Below are 26,337 nucleotides of genomic sequence, written 5' to 3' on the forward strand. Positions count from 1 at the left end.
GTGCCAAGGAACTGACCTCAAGGCTAAGGAAGCAAACCAGAGCAACAGGGAGAGGGCGCAGAGATGAACTTCAGTCAACGAATCCCGTGTCCAAAGCAATTCACACATCTATAGAATGCCACCAAGGACGCTAAGGATTGATGCCTTCATTCTCGCCAGTTCTAATTCTTCCAAATGAAATTTCACTCCTTGGCAGCATTTCCAACTCCAGTGTGTGCACTTTTCCTAATGAATCTTTCTCTGTTTCTCTCCTACCTTCTGTCCCCTCTCCTCCCCCTCCTTTGTCGCTCTGCCCTCCAACCCCTGGCTCCCTACCACGGCCCAGATGTCTCTCCTACTGTACAACTCCACCAGGATGAGGCGGCTTCTGTCCAAGGCCGTGGTGATTGATGATGGTGACGACGATGTATAGCCCTAGAGGCAGAACGCACACAAAATTACATCCACCTTCTCAGCCTCTTCCTCTTCCTCTGGTTCTTTCTGGGAAATTACTGGGTCTTTTCTGTTTACCTGCCAGATTTTATTCCACCTTTCCAGCAGCCTCAGGATTACTGTGACAAAACCCTGTACCTCTTTGCAGTGGGTGTCCTCGTGCTGGGCTTGCTTGTGCTGGGCAGCAGCTGTGTCCACGTGTGGTCCAGGTGGAGGCCTGCTGCTGAGGAAGACTGAGAACCAGTCCCTCCAGCACATGCATGCACACATGCATACATGCATAAGTATGCACAGGCACACACACATATACACGTGCACAAATACACAGGCAACACATATACACATGCACAAATACATGCACACACACATATATACACATGCACAGATACACACATGCACGCACATACACATGCACAGATATGCACACACACATATACACATGCACAATACAGGTACATGCACATATACACATGCACACACACATATACATGCACATACACATACACAGACACACACACATATACACATGCACAGATACACACATGCATGCACACACATACACATGCACAGATACATGCACACACATACACATGCACAGATACACACATGCATACACACATGCACAAATACAGGCACACACACATATACACATGCACAAATACAGGTACATGCACATATACACACGCACACACACATATACACATGCACAGATACACACGTGCACACGCACACATATACATGCACATACATACACAGACACATACACACACACACACTGTTGCAGGAGAAGGGCACGCTGTGAAAGCAATGAAACCTTCCCTGCAGGCATTTAAGAATCCACCAAAATGCTGAGTATTCTAGCAGGCTAAAGAAATGCTGGCCTGCCTGGGTCTAGGAAAGGCACATTTACTCTCTTCAGAGTGAGGATTTTGTATTCATAAGAGTTTTCAAAGGGGTTTTTTTTTTGAAGGGATGAGGCAAAGAATGGGAGACCTTTTCAAATCACAGTTGCAGTTCCAATGACTGTTAGGAGAGAGAGGTTTGTTGTTGTTACTGCTGCTACTGCTGGGCTGTCATTCAGCCACGGACACCTTGAAGTTATAGAAAGAGCATGGACTTTCACACAAGACACAGCTTTACTCACTATGATGACTTTTGTTACGAGAAGGAGAACAGTGCTCTTATTTAACGAGTCCACCTGCCTTTGGGGAAAGTTAAGGAACATCTCTCCCAACCCCAGATCAGCTGGGTTTGCGCTGACGGGTGGGGCCTCCCAAGGGCAGCTGTAAAATCTGCCAAGGTCGAGGAAGTAGATTCCTGCTCGAGGCTGTGGTCTGGCCCGCTAGCCGGGCATCCAGAGAGAGCGTCGCTTTCACAGCGTGTTCTGTGCTGCTGCAGATCCTTTGCTTGGCCTTGAGTCTGCTGCTTTCCCTGGTTATCTGTGTACATCTCTGTGATTCGCTGATGACATAAACCAGTTTAGTGGGTTTTGGCTGGGTTGCCTGCAATGTGGCTAATGTAGGTGCTTTTGGTCTCTGAGTTTAAATACTCTACAGTAGCAGATCTACTTAATGCCAAGCTAGGGTTTGGAAGTCTATAAACCCATTTGTTTGGGAGTCCATGACGACACCAAACAGCCACCACTGCCGTGCCCTCTCGCCGCCGCTGTGAGCTGAGGTTCCTAGGAGCGGGGTGCCGTGTCAGGGTGTCAGCCCCCGGGGTGGGGGGAGCCCCTGTGCTAGAGAGTTCTAGATGAAGACTGACATGTGTCACAGCTTCTGTCTGTCTTTACACGGAGCTGGGCTGCTGTGTGTGTGGGGGTGTGTGTGTACTTCATAATCAAACCAACCCCTGAGTGGCCACCGGTGTGGGGCACCTTCCTTTATCAGAAGTGTCAGCTCAAAGCAAGAGAGGCTCACTCCTCCCCGTGGCTTTAAGAGAAAAGGACCCGTGAGTCCCATGCGCATCTCCATCGAGTTTGGAGGCATCTGTCACCTGGAGTCACGTTTGGTCCTGGTTTCCTCCCAGGTAAGAAGAAGGTGCTAGCTTTGCCCTCTGCTGGGTAGAGAGGGGAGAGCCCTTATTCCACCCCTGTCCCTCTGGGTACTTTCTAGTTTCCTTTTCACTTGAGCCGTGAAGGAAGATCAGAGGGTTTGCAGCTTGCAGTTCCTGCCCTCATTTGTGATGCCCCATGGCATTCTCGTCGTGCCGCACGTTGCCCTCTCCGTGCTGGGGGCCTGAGAGGGTCTGCGGGCAGGCAAGGTGCTCCATGGGCTTGGGACCCAGACAGTTCTCTGGGCCAGCAATAAAATGAGTGAACCCCAGAGAGCTGCTGTGCATGACTTTGCGGAGGGGACACTGAGTGACTCAGGGGGTGACATCGTCAGTATGCTATACCCACATGCCGGCAGGCTCTGAATGGTAATTTATTAGGGCCTCCCTCAAGGGATGGTGAGACGCTTATGACGAGGCGCATTTCCAGAAAGCCGTTCAGGGCCAAGGCAAATGGTCCACAACCATGGTTCTCTGAAGGTCTGACTTAATCCAGAAATGACATGCAAACTGTGTAGGAAGTGATGGGCTGCTGGCCCTTGAACTGATTCCATTAGTACCGTTTCCCTCATCTGGGCTTTTGATAGAAGATGAGCGTGGCAAGCTCACAGTTGTGATCACTTGGCAGGGTCCTGGAGTGCGGACATTCTACACTCATGTACCTGCAGACTGAAGCACCAAGGCTGGCCCAAAACACGGCCACCCCTCCTCTGCAGGACGTCCTAAGGCAATGGTGCTCTGGGGAAATGAACAAGGTAACAGCTGAACTTTCCGGATGTTATGAAAACTCAAAGAAGAGACCCACACGGTTAGGAGGAATAATCAGTTGTTCCCTTCTGAGAAAAGTCTGCAGCAAAAAAAAAAAAAGTGTACACTGAAGTCACTTAATTCTATTTGCTACGATGGGCGTCATGCAAAAACACCATCGTGCTTCTACGCCTTGCCTGAATCTCTCGAGATTGCAGTTGGCTGCGGTGCAATGGGATTATTCCATTGGGGTCAGCCACACTAGTGGGTCTCAGACCTCAGTGAACATCAGAGCTACCCCCGGGTTTGTTTAAAATGCTGAATCCCAGCCCACAGGTATTCTGATGTGTGGGTCCCCACTGGTGCTGATTCCATGGGTTAGAGAACCGCACACGTGCCCTCAGCCCACGCAAGAGGCACAGACTGACCCAGGACGGCCCGATCCTGGCGGTGACCATGAGGGCAACATGATGTTACTTCCAGCGTTTCATGTTATTTCCGTCTGGTTTACTGTAAGAAGAGGCAAAGTGGTCAGTAGCTTCCATGTTTGTGTAGCTGAATCTTGTGCTTCACTTCCTTGGGGGTATTTTCATGTTGATGAAATAAACTTGGTCGGTTTGTTCCTCAGCACCTTTCCAGAGTGCCCTGGGGGAGAGACTCCTCCAAGCCTTCGGACTCTGCTTGTTCTTAAAGCAGTGGCATCACCACAGGCGCAGACTTTCCCTGCGGAAGCCGACAAGCATCAGGGGCCTGTTCTAGGCAGATGTTGCTCCACAGAACTCATAATCCTCAGGTGGCTGGACGGGTTTGTAGTGGAGATTCTAGAAAAGTGACGTAACAGAAAAGCCTTCTTATTGATTCTAGTGGTAATTTTTCTCTTTACGAGTATGGAAGTAAGAAGAAAGCAAATCTCTCTTTTATAGAGATCGAATTTCAGTAGTTCGGTTTTCAGGTCAGCCGGGGTCATAGCGTCCAAGTTATCTTGGCTATCTTGGGAGGCAGCATTTTGCCATTTAGCAGAAGGAAGATAGGAGATGGGTGTCTCTGTGTTTTAAGTTGAAATACATATATATACATATATATATACACACACATTCTTTTTTATATTTGTTTCCATTATGGTTTATCACAGGATATTGAATCTAGTTCCCTGTGCTATACAGTAGGACCTTGTTGTTTATCCATTTTATATATAAGAGTTTGCATTTGCTAACTCCAAATTACCAATCCATCCCTCTCCCATCCCCTCTCCCTTGGAAACCACAAGTCTGTTCTTTATGTCTGTGAGTCTGTTTCTGTTTCATAAAAGTTCATTTGTGTCATATTTTAGATTCTGCATATAAGTAACATCATATGGCATTTGTCTTTCTCTGTCTAACTTACTTCACTTAGTATGATAATCCCTAGGTCCATCCGTGTTGCTGCAAATGGCATTATTGCATTCTTTTTTTGTGACTGAGTAGTATTCCATTTTCTCTATGTACCACATCTTCTTTGTCCATTCATCTGGCGATGGACACTTAGGTTGTTTCCATGTCTTGGCTATTGTAAATAGCGTTGCTGTGAACATAGTGGTGCATGTATCTTTTCGAATTATATTTTTGTCTAGATATATGCCCAGGAGTGGCATTGCTGGATCACATGGCAGCTCTATTTTTAGTTTTCTGAGGAACCTCCATACTGTTTTCTGTAGTGGCTGTACCAACTTACATTCAGGAGGTGGGGTGTTTTCAAATACATCTTGTATTGTTTTCTCTGGAACACTTCCTTAGATCAGTTAGCTTTTAAAGTTTAAACTTTCTTACTGCATTGTATGGAAGTATAGTTTCACTTCATAGGAAAAGAAAAGGCAACTGGTACTTTCTGCAGGTTTGTACCATACCAGATGTGGTGTCAAGGGTTCACATATATGGCATGTTCTAATCAGGCTCCTGAAAAGTCTCATGATTCAAAAGCCCTTTGTTCTGATCACCTCCTGTTCATTCCATTGGTGAGAGAGGGGTTCCCTGCCCTAAATAGGGTCACCAAACACACAGCACCTGACATTGAACAGGTGAGATGGACAGCCTTTTTTTTTTTTTTTTTTTGTGGTACGCGGGCCTCTCACTGTTGTGTCCTCTCCCATTGCGGAGCACAGACTCCGGACGCGCAGGCTCAGCGGCCATGGCTCACGGGCCCAGCCGCTCCGCGGCATGTGGGATCTTCCCAGACCGGGGCACGAACCCGTGTCCCCTGCATCAGCAGGTGGACTCTCAACCACTGCGCCACCAGGGAAGCCCTGACAGCCTGTTTTGAGTCACATATACTCACAGCCTGGGGAGGAGGATGTGGCCTGCTGCGTGATGCCACATGGAGACTGCATGCAGAAACGGAGTGAACAACCAGGGCTGTAAGGGGTCCTGCTTTGTAGTTACAAGAGGGTGGGGTAACCTCTAGTTCTGCAGGAGGATGGGATTGGTTTGTCTGAATAATTTCGCAGGCTGGCGGGGAGGTGAAGCCTGTGAGGTTGCCGAGAGGGTGGGGTGTGGCCAGTCTGACTGATCTGGGAACTAGCCGGGTGAGTAGCTTTCCCCGCTGGGCCGGGGGCAGATCTGGTGAAAGCTGGGGACCCTCAGCTAGGCCTTTGGGCCTCTCCGAAGCTCAAAGATGTCAAGGCAGCCCATGAACTTTTACGCCTTGCAATACGCCCTCCAAGATCAGTCCCTGCCTGTATTGGCCATATTCCCTGGATTCTTAGTATTAGTATTCCAAGTATTCCCTGGATACTTAGTCCTGGATTCAAGTCTGGCTTTGAACTTTCTCAAGCTCCAAATCATCAAAGGAGATATAATCAATGATAAGATATGCATTGTCCATGAAGTTCGCCCCCCTACCCCAGCACTATCCAGGTGAGAACACTCATCGTCTCCTTCCTGAATAGCTCTGTCCCTGGTCGACAGCACTGAGCTCCCGTGAATGATTTTCCCCACAATTGCAAAACTCTTGCAGTCTGATTGGATTCTTCCAAGACGAATTTTTTTTTTCACTCTTTATCTCTTTACTTTAATATTTCAGCCTTTAAAATGTCCTGTAGCCTGTACTTTTCCATAGCCACACACACAAAAAAGGCATTTTGCAAGTCATCTACAGTTTATAAGTGTGTTTATAAAGAAGGCAGTTTCAGTTCAGTTGCCAGTCCTCTGGGGCAAGGCGCTGTGGCCCAGCTTCCCCTGGTCCCTCGTGCCAGCCCAGTGGGGCCGCCCCAGCTGCAGCAGCTGTTGAAGCTAATGGCTCACACCTGCAGCCTTTCCGGAGCCCTTCCTTGGTTGGGTAGAGCCAGCTTGTGCATGAGTTACCAATCCCTTGCACATGCACACGTATACACACACAAACGCTCACACGTGCGTGCACACACACACACACACACACACACGCGCGGTTATCCGTTTCTAAGGACTGATCGGGACAAGAGGGCATCCCAGCTTCAGGGCAGGCCAAACTCTGGTGTCATTTACGCGCCAGAGCTCCCCAGGGGGTCAGGCCAGACTTCACAGAAGGCACATCCTTTCCCAGCTTCTTCCTTTTTCCTGTCCTTCCTCCCTGTCTTGCATTCTGGTTTCTCCTGAGACCACTCCCTCAATACATCACATTAAGTGAAGCTCCACTTCAGGCTCTGCCTCCGGGGAACCTGACCCAGGACAGGGCTATTTTTCCACAGCTGGAGGCAGGAGCTATATCAGTAGTATAGTCCCTTTTATAAGCCCTTTTTTTTTCCTAAAATGACTGTTTTAAAACTTTGTTTTCTTTATAAAGGTGATACACGCTTATGGCTAAAAATTCAAGTAGTGTCAAAGGCTATAAAAACTTAAAAGATGACCTAAATGGGAAGGAAATCCAAAAAAGAGGGAATGTATGTATACATATAGCTGATTCGCTTTGCTGTACAGTAGAATCTAACACAACATTGTAAAGCAACTATATTCCAATAAAAATTAATTTTAAAAAGTAATATAAGGCTAATATGCATATTAGGTTAAAAAGTGATGTGATCATTTAGTTTACTAATTAAAAATTTGTCTGAAAAAATTTAAAAAAATAAAAAGTAAAAGATTTCAAACCCTACCATAACTCTTAGTTCTAGTCCCCCAAGAGGTCACCAGCATTCATCTTTTAGTCTCTTTTCAGAACATATCTGTATATATTTAAGCATAAATATGTGATTTTTATATAATTTACATCACATTATTCATACTACTCTGCAACCTGCTTTTTTCCATTTATAAACCAAGAACTTCTTTCCATCCTCAACGCAAAGAGACCTGCCTCAACAATGACCAATACATGTAAGACTCATTTAAATAGGCACTTTCTCTGTAACTGTCAGGGCCGATCATTTCTGTGAATCAAAATGGAAAAACTAGTAGTTTGACATTTTATTTTGCCAAATGAACAACTGAGAGCTCAGTTTGACAAAGTAGTTGTCAGTTCCCCCCTCGTGTGCCAAACAAATGAGCCTGACTGAACCCAAACTCCCTGTGAAATGATTGAGGATCCGATTAGATCAAGGGCACGTGACCCACCCGAGGGCAACTCAACTCAGCAGTCCCCAGCAGTGGATTAAAGCTCGCGAGAGAAAAGAAGTTGAACTGGTTCTGTGTTATTCACATCCACAAAACCACATACGTGAGGAGCAAACTATCCTCCCAATAGAGCACCTGTGTGTGAGCGTGTGTGTATGATTAAGAAGCTGTATTAGGCAATGAACACAAGACAGAGGCAGCACCTGAATATCACAGAAATTATAAAACATGTTTTAAGATACATAACAAAAGTAATAATTAACCACAGAGCAATACCATCTCACACCCACTAGGATGGCTACTATAAAGCAACAGCAAAACCCAGAAAATAACAAGTGCTGGAGAGGATGTGGAGAAATTGGAACCCTTGTGCACTGTTGGTGGGGATGGAAAATGTTGCAGCTGCTACGGAAAACAGCATGGAGGTTCCTTAAAAAATTAAAAATAGAACTGCCATATGATCCAGCAATTCCGCCTCTGGTTATATACCCCAAAGAGTTGAAAGCAGGGTCTTTAGAAGATATTTGTACACCAGTGTTCACGGCAGCATTATCCACAATAGGCAAAAGGGGAAATACCCCAAGTGTCCATCAAGAGATGAATGGACAAACAAAACGTGGTGTATGCATACTACGGACTAATATTCTGCCTTGAAAAGGAAGGAAGTTCTGACACACACCACGACGTGAATGAACCTTGCAGACATTATGCTAAGTGAAATAAATCAGTCACGAAAAGACAAATACTATATGCTTTCATTTATGGGAGGTCCCTCGAGCAGTCAAATTCATAGAGACAGAAAGCAGAATGGTGGTTGCCTGGGGCTGGGGGGAGGGGGGAAGAGGGAGTTGATGTTTAATGGGAACAGAGTTTAGGTTTTGTAAGATGAAAGGCTCTGGAGATGGATGGTGGCGATGGCTGCATGACAGTGTGAATGTACTTAACGCCACTGAACTGTGCACTTAAAAAAGGGTTAAGATGGTAAATTTTATGTTACGTATATTATACCACAATTTAAAAATACGTAAATAAAATCACGTATTCCTCAATCCTTCCAAGCCTCCCCAGAATGATGGAATCACCCAGGATTAAACAGCTGGCAAGGGCAGGGCCGTTTAGACATTCCATGCATATGTAAGGGCACACATGCTCACAGGCTAACAAAAACCCAGTCTCACTCTTAGTTGGCTGAGGTCTTAGTGCCCCGCCTTCTGTTTCTGAGTGCCTCTGACTTAGTGGGGGGGCGGGGGGAGAGGTAGGCGTGGGGGAGAGATGCTGGTGGAGGGAACGGTGAACTTGCAGCCACCCAGTCAACACAGGAACCAATCAACCAACCAAAAAGGAAGGAGATGGTAGATGGTAGAGGAAGTTTCCAGCCCCACACAAATGACTGAAGGAAGAAACTGAAGAGAAGCCCCCAGGAGAAGCGTCCCATCCTTATAGAAAAGGGGTTATATGTGTGGGGTCCGGACCCCGACTGTCGGGTTGGAATCCTGACTCTGGTACTTTCTAGATTCTAGTGTGATCGTGGACACACCTTGAAATTCTTTGTGCCTCAGTCTACTCATTTGAAACGAGCTTAGAGTAGTGCTTGGCACATGGCAAGTAGAGTATAAGTATTTGTTAAATAAGAGAAAAGGTCCTGTGTTTCACCCTCACTCCTATGCCTCAAGGACTGGGTGGTTTATAGTGCCGTGTAGAGGGGAAACTGAGGCTCGGAGAGGTGCAGTGTCTCCTGTGAAGAGGCATCAGAGCTGCACACGGGTCTTCTGACTCTTGATCCCAGTTCTTGCCACTGCGTGTCTGCTGCCCTCTCCCTGTGTCCCTTGATGGCCCTTGTCCCGAGCCAGCAGTGGGAACCAGGTGGTACAGGGAGCATTGGTCAGGCTGAGTCACTGCAGCCCCTCAGAGCATCAGAGCATTCTCTGGCTTCTCCGACTGCTTTTGCACTGAGGACCTGTCTGCCCTGAAAGGACAGCCCTAGAAACAGACTGCGTGAGACTTTCAGACCCACACAAGCCCCGTCTGCGGGAAACCATTTCCTTCATCAGTTCCGTTAACAGGGTGACTGATCGACCCAGGCATCACGACTGCCCCGCCCTTGGCCCATCTCGTCCACGTGCCTGGTTCTTGGAAAGTGGACAGGGCTAGGGAAAGAAGGTGCGCCTTCGTGTGTTTTTTAATTTGAATGGTAATTCGTGAACATAGTACAGAATTCAAAGGCACCAAAGGGTGTTTGGTGTAAGCAGAGTCTCTCTCCCCACTGACAGATCTCTTACGAGAGGCCTCCGCCCCATGATTAGCTTCCTGTGAAAGGAAGGACACCCTTAAATCCATGGATCTGCCCTTCGGGGAGTTGGTTCAGATGGGCAGCAGACGGTTGCCCCAGGGGAGAGCGAGTCTGTTAAACTGGTGACGTCAAGTGACTTGGGGAGGCAACCAGAGAGGCAGTGCTGAGTGGGGTTCTGCCTCCCGCCGGGTGCCCGTGTGGGCGGGTCATTGTCTGCCGTGTCATCCCTGGGCTGCTTCTCTCCTCCCTTAGTGTGAACCCCAAGAGGCAGCCTCGGGTTTCTTATAAGCCTTTTGCGATTAAGGCTGGGAGCGCCCATCCCTTCTCGTGAATATGGAAGAGACGGGTTCCTTAATCCGTGTACAGACAGGGTCAGGACACTGAGGGAAAACAGGGATCAGCATCAGAGACCTTCCTCCCGACCCGCCACCTCACCCGCCTGCCTTTTTGTTCCCTTTGCTTTCATGTCTCCTCCCCACCCCCAGCTGCACACTAAACACGTACAATGAGCAGTGCCTGCGCTTCCCATGGATTTATGATTTATGGTTATTCAGCTTATTACCTAAGTGGTTTTGCCAGGTAAAATATTAAGGCACCACTGCCGTTATAACCTTGTCTTCCATGATCTCATTGGCAGCTGGTGTTGCCATGACAACTGGGCTGGAGGAACTGGTACTGAATTTCAGTGGAAGAGATGCAAACACTGGTGTGTGTGTGTGTGTGTGTGTGTGTGTGTGTGTGCACACGCAGACTTCCCATCATGTGTATCTGTTGTGCAGAAAGCCATGGATTTCTCAATCCTCACCTCCTGCTTCTCCTTCCAGTTTGGTCAAAATTAGCTTCAGGGATCTAAATCAGTTAGAAGCAAGCTTTAGAGGATGATTTCTTTGTGTGGCTTTTGAGTAGCAAATTGGAACCAGGGACACAGAAGAAATATCTTCGAGGCTCTCTACCCACATGAAATGAAGCAGCTACACCCACTGGATGTCGCTCCTTTAAAAGCACCTTGGGCCTAACTTATTTAACATCTTTGTGTAATTCTCTTATTAGTCATAGAAAGTCAGAGCTGGAAGGGGCCCCAGATGTCATCTATCTAATTTCCTTTTCATTTAGATGAGAAAATTGAGGCCCAGAGAGGCTAGGTGACTTGCCCCCATACAGTACGGTCCAGTGAGAGGCTGTTGGCTCTGGAATCCCACTGCCTGGCTCGAGTCCTGGCTTCAGTGTGTATTTACTGTGACCTCAGCCAAGTGGCTTACCCTCTAAGTCTCAGTTTGTTCATCTGTAAAATGGAGATAATAGTGAGAACAACCTTACTAGGTCATTGTAAGGGTTAAGTGAGATAATCCACAATATTTGGACATATTAAACCCTCAATAAATTTTATCACTATTACCCAGGGTAACACTGAGAATCAGTGACAAAACAGAACTAAAATCCAGCTCAGCTAACTCCCACTTAAACTGGACCCTTTTCCCATTAATCCCGTCCTGTCCTTTGTTTCTTTTTGATGTGTGTGTTGCTTGTCATCCAGGGGAGACTGGAGTTCCCGTTTGAGATGAGGTTGTCTTTTCTTAAAACCTCCTATGAAGTGTGTACAATGCAGTCCCTAGTGGATACTTGTTGATTTGAGGATAAACATTACATGCTTCATGCACTCATGGAACGTGGATGGAATGTACACGGCATGGGTGTAGCATAGGAGGGAAAAAATGAGAAGAAAACTTGAGGGAAGTGAACGTTTTTTGATCACCTCGAATGAAACCAGGCAGTTTGCTCAGCTCTTTACAGATGGCTTTAATCATCACAACAACCCCATGAAGTGAGCATATTCATTCCCGTTCTACCAACAAGAAAACTAAGAACGGAGTAGGTCTGCAGCATCCCGGCCTTTACATGGCAGGTTGAGAGAGCTGGGTTTCCACCCACCCTTTTACTGCAAGGCGCTGCTGATGTCCTCAATACACTGTGTGGTTCAAAAGAATTTCTTACCCCCTCTGTGAGCCAAAAGCACATTTCCTGAGGTGGTGAGAGAGATTCAGAGCAGACTGATACCTTTTCCATCACTGACACAGAGTGTACAAAGCACAGTTGTGTAACTCTGGGGGTCCAAAATGTTCTCCTGGTCTAACCTGACTGGCATTGAAAGTCACACCAGGCTGGGTGGCTTTACAGAATGCCACTTGTTTAAACTTCCTTTCATCACTCTGTCAAAAATAAGAGCAATGCCATGGAACCTCACAGTCCTGTTCAGAGGAGCAAGCTGTTCTTGGGAAATTTGTTTCAAAAGGTATTCTGCATTAAATACACGCCCACTTGGGAGGGGGCAGTGATCCTATATCGTCTATCCTAGGTAATGAGGCCATTAAACCAGCTGGTCTCTGCGCATCTTATGTAAGGGTGTCTCAGTCTCTGGGTGAGTTGGGTAAACCAGTACAGAATTTAACGGAGAGAGGTTTCCTAACTGGGACTTAGAGATGGAGGTCAGATGTGGACAGGGGTGCCCAATTCCTACATATGGGGCCCAGAAGGGGCTGGATGACTTGTCTAGGATGTAGGCTGACACAGCCACTATGCTTTTTTTTTTTTTTTTTAACTAACACAGTATGTTTATTTGGCCTTGGGGGATCGGGGACGCTGATGAAGATTTGGAGGAGATAAAGGGCCCCTGGCACTGCGAGACGCTGCAGAACTAGTGGCACAGGTCTGTACTTTGGAGACAGACTTACCTCTCCGGAGGGAGAGAGACCCAGCCCTGCCTCTCCACAACCGTGTCACTGTGTGCATGTTACTGACCTGACTTATTGCACCTGCTGAAGAGGCCATGTCCCTCCGCCGAGATACTGGGGGCATTTCGTGAAACAAGGTAGGTGGGAACTTAGAAAATGCTGGTTTTTCAGTAACCCCTATGATAAACCCATCAGATGAAGACATCTTTTTAGTATCAGTAAGCCTCATCGCTTTTATTCCACACAATTTTCTGGGTCATCAGATTCTAGGAGGTGCGCTTCGGTGCCATCTTTGCATCCTAGTCATACCCCCAAAACGTGCTGACGCCCGGCTTCGACCCAGAGGTGACTATGCAGACCTTCAGCGCGGCCCGCAGCACGGTCTGCCCTCCCTCCCTCCCCCCCCTCCCCAGCCCTCTGAGGCTGGGGCTGGAGGGGGCACTCTCCAGACCCGGGGCAGGAGGGGCGTTCCACGTCGTACGGAGACACCGTCGCATTCCCAGTGGAGAAAAGCCCCAAAAGCCGCGGTTTTTATGTAACTGGGATGATGTAACCGCTGGCTGGCCCAGGGGCCGGGGCGGGGCGGGGCGGGGGCACCGGGAGAGCAGGCCCGCGAGACTCTGCGTGCGGCGCCCGCCCAACCATGCTCCTCTACCGCAGCGCCGTGTGGTTCGCCAAAGGCCTGCGCGAATACACCAAGTAAGGATGCAGAGGGTACCGCGCCGGGGGCCGCGGGCCGGGGCTGCCGGTTGGGGGGCAGGCCGTCCGGCTGTCACGTGGGCCGCCTCGGCGTGCGCGAGCGAGGTTAGCGGGGACGCGCCCGCGACTTCCCCGCGATCTCTTGGACCCACCAAGCGACGGAGGCGCCCGTTAGCTGGCAGCCCGCGGGCAGATGTGCCGGCGGCCGGCGCGACCCCCGCACCTGGCTGGCGTCCGGGGGCGGGGCCTTGCAGCGCAGGCCCCACCCACTGACGTCAGGCGGCCCAGGCGCCTGAGAGCCTCCAGGGTGTTCCCTTGGCACCCTGCTGGGCGGGCTCTGATACAGGCTCCGTGGGGCTGTTTTCGGCGTCAGACGGGGTTAGTTCTGAGCTGCTAGTCGAGATTCTGTTTAGTACTTTCCTGGGTGTGTTTTTTTCCTCACTAATCAACTGCGGCTTGTGGACTGTGACCTCTCCCTCCAGCTGGAACATTCCGGGCGAGGGTTTCAGGTCAGCTCTGCACCCAGTGTGAGCTTGCTGAACGGTGCTGGATGGTTTCACCGTCCCCGTGATCGCCCTCGCTGTGGTTTTAAGGGGTGGCCACTTCTGGCAGATGGAGAGGTGGTTTTTATCTTAGAATTAGTTTGGCTTACGCAGTGGTTCTCACCCCTGTCTGAAATCACAAATCACCAGTGGAGAATTTAAGATACCATTTTCCAGGCCCTCCCCTTAGAGATTCTGATTCAGCTGATGTGCACTGGGGCCTCGACAGACATTTTATTTAAAAATCCTACAGGTGTTTCTCCTGTGCATCCCAGTCATCTTTAGGAGACTTTCTCTCCTCCCTGCACTAGGGTTTTTATCAGTTCCTAAGGCAGCCTGGGCAAATTTCTGTCATACCAGGACTCCAGGCATCATTCCAAGGGGAGACAGCTACTGCTGCTCCCTTCTCTGCACCCCACATCCTTTTGGAAAAAGTGCAGACCCTCCTCAGGGGCCAGTGCTGCAGAGAATGTGGGAAGTGTAGCCGTCAACCCTGACCCACTGATTTTAGGTGAATACCGTGGCCGCCTCTTTCAAAGGGGTGTACAGGCAGTGGCCACCATTTGCTGGGTCTTTCCATGTTAACACGGAATGCAGCATGAAAAGTTTGAGTCAGCTTCCTGCCCCAGGAAAGCAGGCTTCTAAAAGTCTCTCCCCAGACTCTTCCATGAAGTTGGAGGGGTGCAAACTTAGGCGGGTTTCCCTCTATTATGTATTTAGTGAATTGGAGGGAAAGACAACACCTCGCTTTGATTCCAACTTGAGAGTCTGTAGTTTGGGTTTACAGTGTTTTTTCATGGCACACCAGGATGTTTATAAAGCTTCCTCACGTTGGGCCCCTAGGCAGCAGGATCTAGTTACAGTTTCCTAAACTTGCCCGAACCTAAGAATTACCAGGGGGTAGTTCAGCTGCCACAACTGACTCCTAAGCTCCTAGCACGTGTGGGTGGGACCTTAGCAAATTCCATATTGGATAAGTTGGGGGAAGCCTGCCGGGGAGCTTGATTCCTGTATTCAGGGAGTTCAGGAAACACTAAGTACAGTGGCTGCTCAGCTCGAATCAAAATCACCTGGAGGGCATGTGAAACCACTCACTGATTGCGCGGCCTCACCCTGGAGTGTTTGACTCCGTGGACGGATTGCCAGGTGTTGCTGATGCTGCTTGTCTGGGGACCACTCTGAGCGTGAGGTAGAAGGTGCCCTAGGCTGGGGTGTTGGGCTTCATTACCTACCATCTCATGACCTTGGGTAAGTCATTTATGTCTCTCTATGTCTGAAAAATAAGGACTGATATCAAGAGTTTATAAAGATGAAAAAAGAGGGCGGGAGGACACAAAACAAACTAAGTTGTCTTATTAACAACAGACTGGATCAGGATGGAATCCCTGTGTTGAAGGCAAAGGACAAAGGGAATTATGACGTGTCCTTTAGCCCAGCCTGGCACCGCCCACTTGGCAACTGGCTCACAGTCTGGAGTTTGAGGAAGAGGTTTAATCCACAGGAGCCGTCCTCAGCAAACCTAAGGCTCTAATAGGATCGATGTGGTAGCCCAGGGGTTAAGGTCTACTCTAGCTGTGTGTCACAGAGAAAAGCCTCTCAGCTTCCTGCCCCAGGAGGAGGGGGATCTTGGGGCCGAGCCCCTGTGGGGCATTTACTTGGGGCATGTTCTCTGGCCCTGTGGTGGTTTGGAAAGCTCTTCTTTACTCCCCACCAGTGCCTTGTCCTGCCTGGGCCCCTATTCACTGACTTCCTGGCCCTTGATTCTTTCTGAGAAACCTCTTTCCTCTGCAAGAAAATCTTTTCACAGTGATCCTGGGACCCCGACCTGTGGGAAAAAACCAAATCTTCCAGCTTCATCTTTGGTTATAGTTTAAATTACTCTCAAAGTCCCTAATGATTTGAAGGGCTAGGAGGTGGGGGGGGGCAATGAGCTTAGTTTTGAATGTGAAAGGTATTCATGTCATTATTAATACTAGTAATAATGATAGCAACTATTATTTATTGAGTTCCTAATTTATTCCAAGTGTGTGATAAATGTCTCACATACATCATCTCACCCAGGCTGCCCAAGAAGTAGCTTTTATTATCCCCTTTGTGCAGATGAGGAGACAGGAGCTCAGAAAGGTTAAGCCAGCACATGAGACGGCACAACTGTTAAGAGGCAGAGCTGTGATTTAAATCCAAGTTGCTTGATCCAAAGCCCTTATGATTGATATTATTTTTAGTTTCAAGTCAGCCTTTCAGGAGGCCTTAGAACAGTCAGAAGTCTTGCTTGCCCCGCTAAGTGGCCCACTAACAGCGGAAGCAAGGGGAAGGGCATTCTCTGAGCCGCCCTGGATGTTTGGGCGAGTCACAGATGGTGAGAACAGGAACATTCTCCTTGGTCTCTTGACTGTGAGACCAGGGGCCATGACCGCCCCTGTGGCAAAACCAGACCCAAGCTCATAAACATTCTTTGGCCCTCTTCACCAGCGTCCAGGCATGTAATTGGCAGTTGTGCTGTGCCAGGGCATGGGGCAGGAGACCAGCTGTTGGCAGTCTGTGTGTAAACAGGGCGCGGGGAGGGCACTGGGCTTCTTCCAGAACCTTTGGGGGAAAGAGTTGCTTTCTGCATTGCAGGGAATCAGCTCTTTGGGTGAGAGACACAAGCTGAGACCCCAGCCTGCTGGTGTGTGGGGACAGCTCCGCCCTGTGGGTCTCCTCCTGCCAATCCCCCTACACTCTGCCTCTACTGCCTCAGCCAGTTTTGTAGCTGGGAAATACTAGGACAGTAAAGCTAGAAGAGGAAGCTCAAAAAGCAGAGAGAAACAGTTAAGGAACTCAGGGTTGTTTCTGTCCAATATGATGCCTTTGTGCAAATTAGAAGAAGCACCTCCCTGTCTATGTGCTTTGCTGTCATCCGGCAGAAAGTTGTCCTGATGCACATACGAATCTCTCATCACTGTGATCGGAACGGCGCCCCCTAGAGTTGTGCAGCACACACCCTGTGGCCCCGAAGGAGGCTTGCTTCCTCTGAAGGCGTGCAGCCCTCATACAACCGCACCTGCCCCCTCCTTCATTCCCTACGTGCAAATCTACCCTCTTTGCCATGGTCCTTCTATACCTGGGTAGAGACACCTGTCCTGCGGTGCAGTAGGCACGATGTTCCTGGTCGCCTAAGCTCCTCTCCGCTCCCCCCACTGTGGGAAAAAGGCCCCCCCCAAAAGATCTATCTATCAAAGGGTTTTTTTGGGTGGAGGGCACCTCCTGGTATCAGAGGCAGTCAGAGAAAGGTAGTTTGGCCACCAAATTGTTGGAATCGCCAAGCATTTTCAGTTCAGGAAGCTAACGGTATAGGAAATGTAGGCCTGGAGGACATGGTGGTGTTCATGAGACCAGGGAGGATAGCAGGGGGAGCCCAGGAAGAAAGGGGCTGCGTGATGTGCCGGAGAGAACACGATGCCCAGCTCAGAATTAGGCTTCCTCCCCACAGGAGATTGTGTTCCCAGCTACTCACGGCCATTCTTTCTGTGGCTCTGCTGCTTCCAGGAGTGGCTATGAATCTGCGTCCAAGGACTTCATCCCTGATGACCTGGACGTCCAAGTCCCTGGAAGAGCCTTCATGGTCACCGGGGGGAACAGTGGCATTGGAAAAGCAACTGCCTTCGAGATCGCCAGGCGAGGTGAGCAGCCTGCTAACTCGTGCGCGCACTGGGCCCCGAGGCCAGCCTGTGGCCGCTCCACGCCGGGGAGAGCGCCCTGTGTCACAGGAGGGTCAGGAAGGCCACGGCCAGCACAGCCGGGAGCCCTGAACAGTGACCCCGTGCTGATCGGCACAGCTGCTGTGCGGTAAGCTTCAAGCTAGAGACGGACAGAGCGAGTGGCTGGAGGAGGCTTTTCTCAACACGGTTAATTCACAGGAGAGCTGGGGTCCTGTCCACATGTCATTGTTTTCTGATTAAGAACAGTGAGGGGCTCCGGCCAACCCTAGGCGTCTGAATCACCAGTGGAACCTTAAAACAAAAAAACACCTGCATACTTGGTCTCCGGTTCCTGTCTTCTCAACAACAACGGGGTCGGGGGTGGGAAGGTTACTGGGAGTCCCTCGCAATTTGCCTGTGGACCCTAGTTAAGAACCAGAGCCCCCAGAATAACGGGGGAGGGGCGTGCAGTGAACTTCCTTCCTCCTTCCTGGGGTCCAGCCTTCAGGTTTCGAGCAGCTGGAGACAGCCCCCCCTTTCTCCTCCCTAAGCTTGATTTGGGGAAGCGCCTCTCTGGGTGCCCGTAAATCATTCAGGCAGCTGAAGTCTTCCTCCTGGTAAATGCCGGAATTTCCTGCATAAGCTCAACTGCCCTGGGTCACTTAGTGGCAATGTGGTGGCTAGAAAAGCCTGCCGTGTCTCTCCAGAGCCCCTTCTCCAGGAAAAATGGATGTTCCGGCAGAAGTTGGGGAAATAAGTTGGGAATTTATCACTTTTCAAGATGCTCGAGATTTTTTTTTTTCTCTAAAATTGTTAGGCATTTTTCAGGGGAATATTATACCATTTGGAGTTGTATTTAATTATCTGCCAAGTCAGGGGGAAGATTAACTGCATCTTAGCAACTGGGAGGTACTCTGAAGAGCTGTGGGGACGAGGATAAAGCAGACGGGCTGGTGGTGTGATTAGCGTGTAGCTTCCCATTAAACAGACCCCATTTTAAAAAGCAGCTATTGTAGGTGAAGAAGGCAGGTTCCATAATGCTTACTTCTTTACTGCCGCAGACAGCGTAAGTCCCCTTTAAATAGGCCTTGATTGACGACGGTGTGGCTTTTGCTGGAATAGTCTGAGAGCCATTTATGGACTCAGCCATTCAGTAAATATTTATCGAGTTCCTGCTGCATATTAGGCAGAACATTAGACTCCCCGGGGAGCTTTTAAAACATCCGCAGGCCTGGGCCCGTCATCTAGAGCTTTAAAAACTTCCCGGGTGGGTCCAAAGTGCGGCTAGGTTGAGACCTGTGTGTCAGGTACTCTGTGAGATGTTAGGGATGCCGGTATGACAGAAACCGACCCTTCTCATCCTTGATATATTCAGACGCTTAAGTCAGGACATTGTCCCAGGTGCACCGTCAGTCAGCTCAGGTAGGCGGGAGGACGGGTTCCAAGATCACCCTCTCTCTTACATCTGCTGCTCTGACTGTGGGGACCATCTGTCTAGATTTTCCAGAATAGTCTCCACTTCAGGTGCTCTTTCTGTGAGCCCGTATGTCTTAGTCCTTCATTTGGAAAAGCTGGTCTCCATAGCTGTCACTGTCGCTGTCCCTCACAGACGGTTTTGTTGAATTCCACCAGGTGGCACAGTTCACCTGGTTTGTCGAGATGAAAACCGAGCGGAAGGTGCCAGAGGTGAGATCATCAGGGAGAGCGGGAACCAGGTGAGCTGCTCTGTGGCCCTCCTGCTGGGGGTTCCTGCCTGCGGGGGCCGCAGTGCAGGGGGCTGGACTCCTGGCCACGCGCCCCGAGTTGGCAGTGGCCTGTTTGTGCTTCCGCTTGGGGGGCAGCCTCAGCCAGCAGAGCTGGAGCTGTGCTTTTCTTTTTTTCTTTTCAATGTGTTTCGGGACAGAGGTCCTATTTTATTTTATTTTATTCTATTCTATTCTATTTATTTTTGCTGTACAGCAAAGTGAATCAGTTATACATATACATATATCCACTCTTAAAATATATATATATTTATTTATTTATTTATTTGGCTGCGCTGGGTCTTCATTGCGGCACACAGGATCTTCGTTGCCCCATGCGGGATCTTTAGTTGCAGCATATGGACTCTTAGTTGCGGCATACGGGATCTAGTTCCCTTACCAGGGATCAAACCCGGGCCCCCTGCATTGGGAGCACGGAGTCTTAAGCGCTGGACCACCAGGGAAGTCCCCATATATCCCCTCTTTTTTAGATTTCCTTCCCATTCTGGTCACCACAGAGCACTGAGTAGAGTTCCCTGTTTTATACAGTAGGTTCTCATGAGTTGTCTGTTTTATGTATAGTATCAGTAGTGTATCTATGTCAATCCCAACCTCCCAATTTCTCCCACTCCCCCCTCGCTCCTCTGAGCTGCCGCTTTTCAAAGTCTGGGCTGGACTGGGGATAAGGGGGGCAATGAGGTTTGATCCCACGCCCCATGAAGGCATCTGCGCCTGCTGGGGAGACATGATACGGACGTGGCACTGCTGGGGTCCCCCCCACAGAGGGAGGCCACGTCAGTGAGACACATCAGAGGTGACTCAGGGTGAGCCAAGCTGTAAACTGACCCAGTGGTCTTCGGAGAAAGAGGGACAACAGATGACATTTTGGCCTTGATGAGAGCCACTTCCTCTCGAGAGCTTTCACAGCTGGCTCACGGTTTGTGGGCTTCCTCTTCTGAGACAGTCGGAACCAGGACTGGCTATATAATCTGTAGGGCCCAGCGCAAAAGGAAGGTGTGGGACCCTGGTGTTAAAAGCCTAAGAATTGGAGGACGGCGAAGGCATAGCATTAACACAAGCGGGGCCTGTACTCCAATAAAAAGTAATTTTAAAAAAAGTTCCAGGGCTTCCCTGGTGGCGCAGTGGTTGAGAGTCCGCCTGCCGATGCAGGGGACACGGGTTCGTGCCCTGGTCTGGGAGGATCCCACATGCCGCGGAGCGGCTGGGCCCGTGAGCCATGGCCGCTGAGCCTGCGCGTCCGGAACCTGTGCTCCGCAACGGGAGAGGCCACGGCAGTGAGAGGCCCGCGTACCGCACACACACAAAAGTTCCCCCTTGAAGGCACTCTGGCTTAGTAACACAGTAGAATCTCTAATAAGAACAAAGTTAACAGTTCCAAAGTCCGAAGTGTTATTGCTAGGAGACTTAAAAATCATCACAGTAATAACGAAAGGAATGAATAATCAAAAAGAATTAAGAAATAAAAAGCAAGCGGGGCCCTCTTGGGGTCTGTGCACCTGTGCAGGTGGCACCCTGGAAGCCGGCCCCCATGGAGGCCCCTGAACTCCCAGTGTCAAGTGGAGAGGAGGGGGCTGGCTGGCGGTGACCACGGGCCCCTCACCTTCGCTCCAGAGCATGTTGCTTCCAGCCCCACCTGGAGTTTCCTCCTCTGTCCTGTGCACCTGCTTCTCCAGCAACTGCCCATAGCCGAGGGGCGGACAGCGCCCCGCGCCCTCAGGCTTGGGCCGTGGCTAAAGGGAAAACAGATGCCCCAATCTAGAATGGACTATTTTGCCTCTGCTCATGAAGGTTATTCCATGTCTTGAAGTAACGTTTTCAAGGCAAGAGACTTTCCGCGGACTCCGCAGCCTCTTGCCATCAGATTCCTCCCGGAGGCTTAGGGCTGGCTGAGAGCTCGAGGGTCTCTAAATCTTCCTCTGACGTCTGCAAGGGCAGCTGCGATCTGGGGGCTGCAGTTCTTGAGATGGAAAGCTGGCTGTCTGCCTGCTGATAACTTTCAGTGGTGCTGCTGCAGGATGCAACAGGAATACTAATCTCAGGCTATGGGCAGGGGAGGCTCTGTCTGGATCCCAGCCCGCTTTGGTTTGGGCTATGTTTTTCTACAAAGTAGATCTATATAGAAAAAGAGGACACGATGCTATTTACGCTGTTGAGACCTCCTTATGTCCAGCTGCACCATCTTTGGGAGGTAGTGCTGAAAGGGGGAGCAAGCATGTTTCCTGGGGCGGGGGGAGAGGGAGCCCTTCACCTGCAGCCTCCCCCCATTCACGTTCACAAACCCACGGGAAATCCTCTCCTCTTTTGTGTTTGTAAGTGGCCGCCAGCACTGAGCGCTCGGAGGGTCCGGGGCCGGTGGTGCCCGTCTGCTCATCCCCGCGGGTGTGGTTTCCCTGACTCGTGCATCCTCCGGGCTCTTCCCCGGGATCGGCTGCTCCTTCCTGGTCATAAAGAGGCACCGCTGCCCAGCTTCATCAGGGGTGTATGGGAAGGAGCGGGGCTCCCATCTGAGTGCCGGTTCTGCGCTCACGAAGCCTTGTGAGCTGGGGCAGTGTGCTTAGCTTCCCTGAACCTCAGTTTCCTCATCTGAAAAGTAGGGTGATACTACTTTGTTCATTTTTGAACATCTCTTTGAGTGTGAACGTGTCAGGCAGCATGCTGGGAGCTGGAGATTGACATGGTAGAGGCAGTACAGCCCCTCTCAGTCTTGTAAGGATTAAGCGATCAACAAGCATTTTCAACAAAGGATGTGCCCCTCCCTGGGCCCGCCTGATCGGCTCTGTATCACGGTGGGGCGGGGAGGTGTGGACGGCGTGGCTTCCGAAGTATGTGTTCCCCCAGCTCCCACGTCAGCCACCTCGTGCCTGCATTTGACCAGCGGCGGGTATTAGAGGAAGATTGGGAGGAAGGGGGCGGGAGGAATGGGGAAACAGGACATCTGGCCTCCGTGGCAACATCTGAATCTCCGCTGAGGTTCCTGCTTCTGGGGCGAGCGCTGCTCTCAGGCTCAGGTCACATCAGCCCCTCCCGTTGCTCCTGCAGCCTAGGCTGGTGGGCGCTTCCTGCTGCTGCTGGTCTCTGGGCTTCTTCACCAGTCCCAGCTGAGTTCTCATCTCCCTTCTCCTCTGGGAAACCAATCCCTGCGTTCAATTCCCTCTGTTGAAAGTGGTTTCTGTTAGACCCTGGCTGACATAACATGGTAGTGCTATGACATGGGAAGTTCAGGGCATCATAGTATGTACAGCTCTCGATCCATAGAAGCTATTACTATTATTGCTGTTATCAACATTGTTTATGCTAATATTATTACCACTCCCAACCTTACGTTCTCTGCTTTTCAAGTTCCCGAGTTCTCTTTCATCAGTGCTTGGGCCGGTAAAGCAGGGAGGGAGGGCACTGGCGGGACTGGTCCTGGGTGCATAGTTGGGTGGACATCAAAGAGCGGTGGTCCTTTGGGCAGGAGAGCCTGGGTGGGGTGTGTGGCAGGCCAGCTGAGCCAGATGCGTGTGGGCAGGCTGGGCACCAGGGAAGGACAAGGTCACGTGGGAACCAGCTGCTTGGACGCACTGGCTTGGTAAGATCAGGGGTGTGGAGTACGGAGAGTTCAGTATCCTGCCACGGGGCCCTTTCTGGAGAGGGTGTGTGTGGCCCCAAGCTTGGGGGAGGAGCGCTTGTCACAGAGCCAACCCCCAGTGCCGCAGCCGCTGCGTTTGGCACGATGTTCCTGATGGGCCCAGGGAGCGAGTCAGAGTGGACCCTCCTTCAGCTCCTCGCCACGTGCAGTTCATCACCATCTCGCGGCCTGCTTTTGTCTGGCAGTTATCTCCTTGGGCAACTCTTTTTCGTTTTTGGCCACACCGAGTGGCATGTGGGATCTTAGTTCCCCAGCCAGGGATCAAACCCAGGCCCCAGCAGTGAAAGCACAGAGCCCTAACCACTGGACTGCCAGGGAATTCCCCATGGGCAACATTTTTAAAAAAATAAACTTTAAAATTTCAGAATAGTTTTAGATGCATAGAAAAGTTGTGAAAATAATGCAGACTTTCCATTTACCCCACACCCAGTTTTCCCTTTGCTAACGTCCGTCTTACATGAGTATGATTCATTTGTTAAGCAAATGAACCAATATTGATACATTATTACTAACTAAAGTCCATTCAGATTTCCTTAGTTTTTACCTGCCGCCCTTTGTCTGTTCCCAGATCCCATCCAGGATCCCACGTTACATTTAGTTGTCGTGTCTCCTCGTGGCTGTGACAGTGTCTCAGATCTTCCTAGTTTTTGATGACCCGGACAGTTTTGAGGAGTGCTAGCCAGGGGTTTTGTATACTCTCCCTCAACTGGGATTGGCCGGTTGTGTTTCTCATTGATTAGAACGGAGTGATGGGTTTCCGGAGAAAGATCACAGAGGTACAGTGCAACCTTTGCACTTCCTGATATGGCTGGAAGTTGCTGTCAATGTGCCTTCTGTCTTGTGCAGATTGATCCCATCAACAGCAAAACACCAAGATAAAAAACAGGGGTTTCTGCTCTCCAGTTCTCCCAGGCCAACGTGGAATTCCACCTTCTTAAGAATTACTGGTTTAGCTTCCTGAGTACTAGACATTAATAGTAACTGTCACCTCGTTCCTACATAGTGATTTCTACTTCCAAGGGCACATTCATGTACTGTCTCCCCTTTACCCTTCAAACTCACCCTCTGCCCTGGGTAGAGGCTTCCCGTGATGTCAACTCATGACTCCTGGGCCACCCAGCAGCTAGATGATGGTGGATCACCTATAGGAAGGATCCCAGTTGAGTTTTGCTCAGTTTCAATAACCAGACTTGTATCCTCTTTAGGTTTAAAGAGTGAGTACAGGACTTCCCTGGTGGCACAGTGGTTAGGACTCTGCACTCCCAATGCAGGGGGCCCAGGTTCGATCCCTGGTCAGGGAGCTAGATCCCACATGCGTGCCACAACTAAGAGTTCACATGCCATAACTAAGGAACCTGCGTCCCACAACTAAGACCGGTGTGACCAAATAAATAAATATATAAATTTTTTTTTTTTAAGTGAGTATAGGGCCCCCAATGTCTCCTAGGTCCAGCCTCGTCATGTGTAGATCAGCAGATCAGGGTTTTACACACTGGCACCTGCCTGGTTCCTTCCCCTGGTCACAGCAGACTGCTGGCCTCTCCTTCTGGGTGCCTTTGGGCTTCCTGGTTTCTTGCAGAGGGAGCCAGATGATTCCCTTCACCTTTTCAGGACGCTTCATTTCACCAGGCTCCAAGGTTGATTTGTCTATAATGGCGAGTCCCTCTTCCCTGCTGCTGCCTCTTTTTAATTCTGCGATGCCTTGGGTGCTTCCAGAAGCTCAAGGAGATTGAGGGATGATCAGAGTAAAATTGATTTTGGCTCACTTGAATTTTGTTGCTCATTTGAATTTTGTTTCTTTGAGCCTGGCTTTGTGTGAGTGTCGCAGCTCTGCTGGTGGGAGGGAGTTCCAGGGTGGTTGCCGGGAAGTACTCAAAACGAAAGGATTAGGTGTGTGGACCTGGTTTGCCGTCACTGGTAGACGCTCACGGCTGACCCAGGTGTGAGTCAGCAGCCTCATGTCCGCTCTGTCTGGGTGAGGGCCTTCAGAGACTTTTTAGCAGAGCATAGTCCTGTACGGACAATGCTTTTCCTCTCCCTGAAGGCAGAGGAAGATTCAGTTGTTCCAGACTTAAGCCAAATATGGTCTTCAAGCTGATTACAGACCTTCTGAGGCGTGAAAATGTGGGACTGCTTCTGTCTTCTCATTCTCTGAGCCTTTGTCTCAGGGTGAGGAAATATGTTTTAAGATCAATCAGTAGAAAGAAATTCTGACTTGCGTTCAATGGCTCAGTTAATGGGGCAACTGAGACAGGGCCCTGAACTCTGCTTTATCAAGGGAGTTACAGCTGTTGCTCAGAGTTTTGCCTGTAGGTTCAGCTCCCAGCAGCAGGAATCTGCCTTGGGTTGGTGATAAGTCCCTGACGTCTGCTGGAGCTCAGGGGGAATAGCCTCACGTTCACTGGATGCTGAGAACACAAGTTTCAATTATGTGCTGAGTACAGAGAAAAAGGGGTAAAGGGACAACATGCGTTGATCATTTATGTGCATGGCTGTGTGCACCACCGTAGAGGAAAAGGGGGCATTCAGCATGGCTTCTTCATCAAGGAGTTCTGAGTCTACTGGGGGAGGAGGCCATTTTAATGGCCACAAAACATACGTTTGCATGGATGTGTCGTCGTTTCCTACCAATCATTTGGGAGTTTTTGTCAATATTTTGCTCCTAAGAGATAATCGAAGGCACATCCTAACTATAAGATGACAACTTCTTCTGTGACTCAGTCCTTGCTTACGTTGCGTGTCCGTTTCTGCCTTGTGACATGGTTACCTCTGGACGCAGCCTCCTCCCCCAGTAGACTCAGAGCTCTGTGATGGAGGAGCCATGCTGAATGCCCCCTTTTCCTTTACGGTGGTGCACACAGCCATGCACGTAAATGATCAGTGCATGTTCATTGCAGCTCTATTTACAACAGCCAGGACATGGAAGCAACCTAAGTGTCCATCGACAGATGAATGGATAAAGAAGATGTGGCACATATACACAATGGAATATTACTCAGCCATAAAAGGAAACGAAATTGAGTTATTTGTAGTGAGGTGGATGGACCTAGAGTCTGTCATACAGAGTGAAATAAGTCAGAAAGAGAAAAACAGATACCGTATGCTAACATATATATATGGAATCTAAAAACACAAACAAAAAAAATGGCCATGAAGAACCTAGGGGCAAGGTGGGAATAAAGACACAGACCTACTAGAGAATGAACTTGAGGA

At 49.7% G+C, this 26,337-nt stretch overlaps 2 protein-coding genes across 5 annotated transcripts in view; both read left to right on the forward strand.

Moving 5' to 3' along the window:
- The first annotated feature begins 325 nt into the window (after nt 1-325).
- Nucleotides 326-669, forward strand: TMEM272 (transmembrane protein 272). The gene is given in 2 exon segments (XM_060129343.1): nt 326-434; nt 437-669. Coding segments are annotated over 2 exon segments (342 nt in total).
- A 12,089-nt stretch (nt 670-12,758) lies between these two features.
- Nucleotides 12,759-26,337, forward strand: part of DHRS12 (dehydrogenase/reductase 12) — a 37,897-nt gene continuing 24,318 nt past the window's right edge. Inside the window, exons 1-3 of one of the 4 annotated variants that reach the window (XM_060129404.1) lie at nt 12,759-12,946; nt 17,579-17,712; nt 19,363-19,445. In XM_060129404.1, the coding sequence (XP_059985387.1) occupies nt 17,652-17,712; nt 19,363-19,445 (144 nt within the window). In that variant the 5' untranslated portion in view covers nt 12,759-12,946; nt 17,579-17,651. Of the gene's footprint in view, nt 12,947-13,364; nt 13,509-17,578; nt 17,713-19,362; nt 19,446-26,337 lie in introns of those variants that run through there. The other 3 variants (XM_060129401.1, XM_060129402.1, XM_060129405.1) reach the window with 3 other exon arrangements.

This window comes from Lagenorhynchus albirostris, chromosome 18, assembly GCF_949774975.1.
Source record: "Lagenorhynchus albirostris chromosome 18, mLagAlb1.1, whole genome shotgun sequence".
Taxonomy (NCBI): domain Eukaryota; kingdom Metazoa; phylum Chordata; class Mammalia; order Artiodactyla; family Delphinidae; genus Lagenorhynchus; species Lagenorhynchus albirostris.